The 3,512-nt window shown below is 31.5% G+C and overlaps 1 protein-coding gene across 1 annotated transcript; it reads right to left on the reverse strand.

The window, feature by feature from the left end:
* Nucleotides 1–1,254: 1,254 nt before the first annotated feature.
* Nucleotides 1,255–3,185, reverse strand: LOC128185017 (vitelline membrane outer layer protein 1-like). The gene is made up of 3 exons (XM_052854686.1): nucleotides 3,006–3,185; nucleotides 2,235–2,435; nucleotides 1,255–1,538 (listed from the first exon to the last, which is right to left on the reverse strand). Exons 1-3 carry the CDS (start codon nucleotides 3,168–3,170, stop codon nucleotides 1,290–1,292), a joined length of 615 nt encoding a protein of 204 aa, XP_052710646.1. The 5' UTR covers nucleotides 3,171–3,185; the 3' UTR covers nucleotides 1,255–1,289.
* Between the last annotated feature and the right edge of the window lie 327 nt (nucleotides 3,186–3,512).

Here is a 3,512-nt window from a genome sequence, read left to right on the forward strand (position 1 = left end):
GCATCATTAATTGTATAATAATGAAACACCAAAACCTTGGTCAACATTTGTTTCTATTTAGCAAATATAATTAAAACCGTTTTCGGTTCTTTTTAAGGTTAAAGCAATATGAGCTGTATTTTTTTTTTTTTTACAATTTTAGTTTGCTGCAAAAACTGCTAGTATGCTAAGTCTGCATGTAACTTAAATTTTTGTGATAAATAAGATTTTATTAATTTTTGTCAGAAGACAGATTTCTTTTCTAAGGAATATATAGCAGTAAAAAATTTGTACAGGACGACAATAAATCAATTTTGCTTCAATTAAGGCTTCTTCACGGCTTTTCCCACAAAAATAAAGCTAACAGAAATTAAAAAAACCATGATGTTTTTTGTTAATTTAGTAGAAAATAACATTTTCGTAAAAAAAAAAACCAAAAATTTCAAAAATGAAATTTTCAGCTCAGATTGCTTTAAGGTTTCCCGTAGTTTGTTTCTAAAGAAGAATCTTAAGATAATTTTGTTTGTAAATCTTCTTTACATCATATTAATTCACAACACTTTTTGATCAATCTGGCATAGTAAATCACATTCCATAAATCTTATTTCATGTAATTAATCTGTAGAAAATATATTCCCGACATTATGTCGGCTTTAATTAAAATTTAATCACATTAATCAGTCACATTGAGGCGTGTTTTTGCAGTTCATATATATATATATATATTTAGTTTAATACTAGAGAGTTCTGTAAGTTACATGAGCTTAATGTCAAGGATCTTTTGTACGTAATTTTATCACGGTATATTTAGCCAAGTTACGCAAATGTTTGTTTTTGATATATTAAAGGTTTCATTTTAACGGACGCTGTTTCTGAAATTGACAAATTTTGGTAAGGTCCACAATATAGCATCATAAAAAATTATATAAAGTTCCCCCAAGGACACAAACAACGTGCCAAAGTGCGCGTGTCCCTTACGAAAATTTTACATTTTTAAAAAATTTAAAGGAAAACCTACACAAAACTTATGATTCTGTCTAATTTAACAAAACGACGCATGTGTTTATAGATATGTTTATACATATACATTAATTGTATTTATGTTATTATTATATTATAATTGGAATATCATTGGAATGATTAAAATATGTGAACTGGACGATGATTTGAAAAGAATTCAATAAACAAACGTTAGAAGAATACCCTATTATTTAGTAGGATGAAAAAGATTACAAGACGGACGACGACGGTTGTCTTTTAAAAAAACCCAAAGTCTCCTAGTCTCATACATTTAATTTCTTGGAAAATTGTTAAATGTGTTTACAACAGTAGAATTTCAAGTTGTTGAGTTCAGTGTCGTCTCCTAAAATTGACTGATATGGCTCTACCTTCTGTTGAATTCCACAAACAGCTGACCCCGGGGGACAGGACTCGCTCCACGGTCCATATGTCCCCCAGTACCCAGCCCCCGGCTGCTGCATCATGACGTAAGACTCCCCATCGGTTATATTTCGACACGTGAACTTAACGAAATTGGCAGCGGTATCGTCATCCGATCCCTATGGACAAAATAAAGTGCCGTGAATGAGAATTAAATGAATTAAGTAGATACGAATTTAAGCCAATTTTTTGAAAGACCCTTTGTTTCTCATTTAATCTAAGAACATGTTTAAGACAAACACAAGGGTTAATTATAGGTATGTTTGCAAAAAAGCTAAATTGCCAGAAAAAGGTCTTAATAAAAACAACATTTTTAGAAAATAACATATTTTGAGGTATACAATTTTGTTTTGTGGTTTTACTAAAATACTGCTAAAGTCTATTAATATTTTTCATTGGTTTTATGGAATGACCCCTAACACACACACACACACACACACACACACACACACACACACACACACACACACACACACACACACACATATATATATATATATATATATATATATATCAAACCATGTAACTGACAATTTATTCAATTGTTAGATACATTGTTAGTGATGTGGAGTTGAACAAATAATCAGATTCTGACAATAAGCAAGTTTCTTTTTTTTTTGGTTGCTGAAATTATTTATAGCCCTAGATCACACTGAGAAAGGTCTTTTTTTTTTATCAGAGTCAGGTTAGTGTATTCGTCTCTTACAAGAAGTGAAATGTTAATGACTAGATAGAATTGTCGCGAGTTTTGCTCAACCAAACGACTTTCGACCGATTTACAGTAAACAAAATGCCGTAAAACGTTTTTTTTTTACCTGTGGTCTCTCAACCTGTAGAGCAAAGGATGTAATAAAGTGCCCTCTCTGACAGGACGTCATTGGACCCCAGGTTCCGAAGGATTTTGTGTGTGGGTGGGGTGCAACGTCACCAGAAGCCTCTAAGGTGGTTCCATCTCTACAAGATAGTGATACTCTGTTGAGCGACGTGTCATCTCTAAAGCCTTGTGGTGGTTCAATCTGAATATTAAAAATAATTTGTATGTTTAATGTAATCAATGCTTACCGTGTTATTTCAGGATGTCTTGTTCACTAATGAAATATATTCCTTTGAATTTGATCATAATTATATAAAAGTAAAAAAATAATTTTACCATTATCATATTTACATCCGGCTACATGTATCGTTTTAATTACTGTAGAAGCAGAAATATTAGTTGTGGATTTAATTTCGTTATTTTCGTTGGCCATATAATTTCGTTATTTTCGTTGGCCATATAATTCAACAAAATTAAATCCATGACGAATTTTTAACCTTAGTATTTATGAATACAAAGAGATACGATATGACGAAATTAAATGCCAACGAAACCTTATTTGTTTAAAAACAACGAAATTTTGACCCAACGAAAATATATGTTTCTACAGTAGTTTTCTTAAGAAATATACTTAATTAGTTCTCTGTGTAAAACGATGACTTAACTTAAAACCAATGCTCAACCAGCAATAGTTTTACACGATATGCCCTATTTCAAAAGTGAAAAACCATTTAATGTGTACCAATATACGCTGTAAATATCAACATAATACCTTCATCTTGTAACCATCGGCAAAACTCCCTTCAGGACAGTATACCACCTGTCCCCAGGTTCCCCAGTTCCCGCCTTGGACAGACAGGGATTTTGTAATTTCCCGTCCTTCCCCCACACATAGAGATGCAATCAGTAGTAAAAATCCACCTATGAAGGTTCTCATGTATTAATAAGAAAAATGATCATAATGAAAAATGCATATGAAATTATTGCTTTAACTCTCATACCTTGCATTTTGGTTGATGTTTTACTTGCTTTTATTAACAATCAACACTTTTATACTTCATATGGTGTAATTTTTCATCACTGATTTTCAGATTAAGGAAACAGTTTTATTTTACACGTACACCAAAATCAGTAGTGTTCATCGCAATCCACGTGTGACTTCTATTGAAAAATGAAAAATAGCTACACGTTTATACTTCAAAACATTTGTTACCATAATTGACAAAATAAATTATCAATTGTAGCAATGGATTCAAACTAACAAATCGATTAAATGTAT

This window comes from Crassostrea angulata, chromosome 5 (genome assembly GCF_025612915.1).
Source record: "Crassostrea angulata isolate pt1a10 chromosome 5, ASM2561291v2, whole genome shotgun sequence".
Taxonomy (NCBI): Eukaryota; Metazoa; Mollusca; class Bivalvia; order Ostreida; family Ostreidae; genus Magallana; species Magallana angulata.

What these genes read in the sequence shown, in the direction of transcription:
- LOC128185017 (XM_052854686.1), bottom strand. Translation starts at nt 3,170, where the DNA reads ATGAGAACCTTCATAGGTGGATTTTTACTACTGATTGCATCTCTATGT. An exon ending in CCGATGGTTACAAGATGAAG is followed by an intron (nt 2,436 to 3,005) that starts GTATTATGTTGA and finishes TTTAATATTCAG; the next exon opens with ATTGAACCACCACAAGGCTT. An exon ending in TACAGGTTGAGAGACCACAG is followed by an intron (nt 1,539 to 2,234) that starts GTAAAAAAAAAA and finishes TTTTGTCCATAG; the next exon opens with GGATCGGATGACGATACCGC.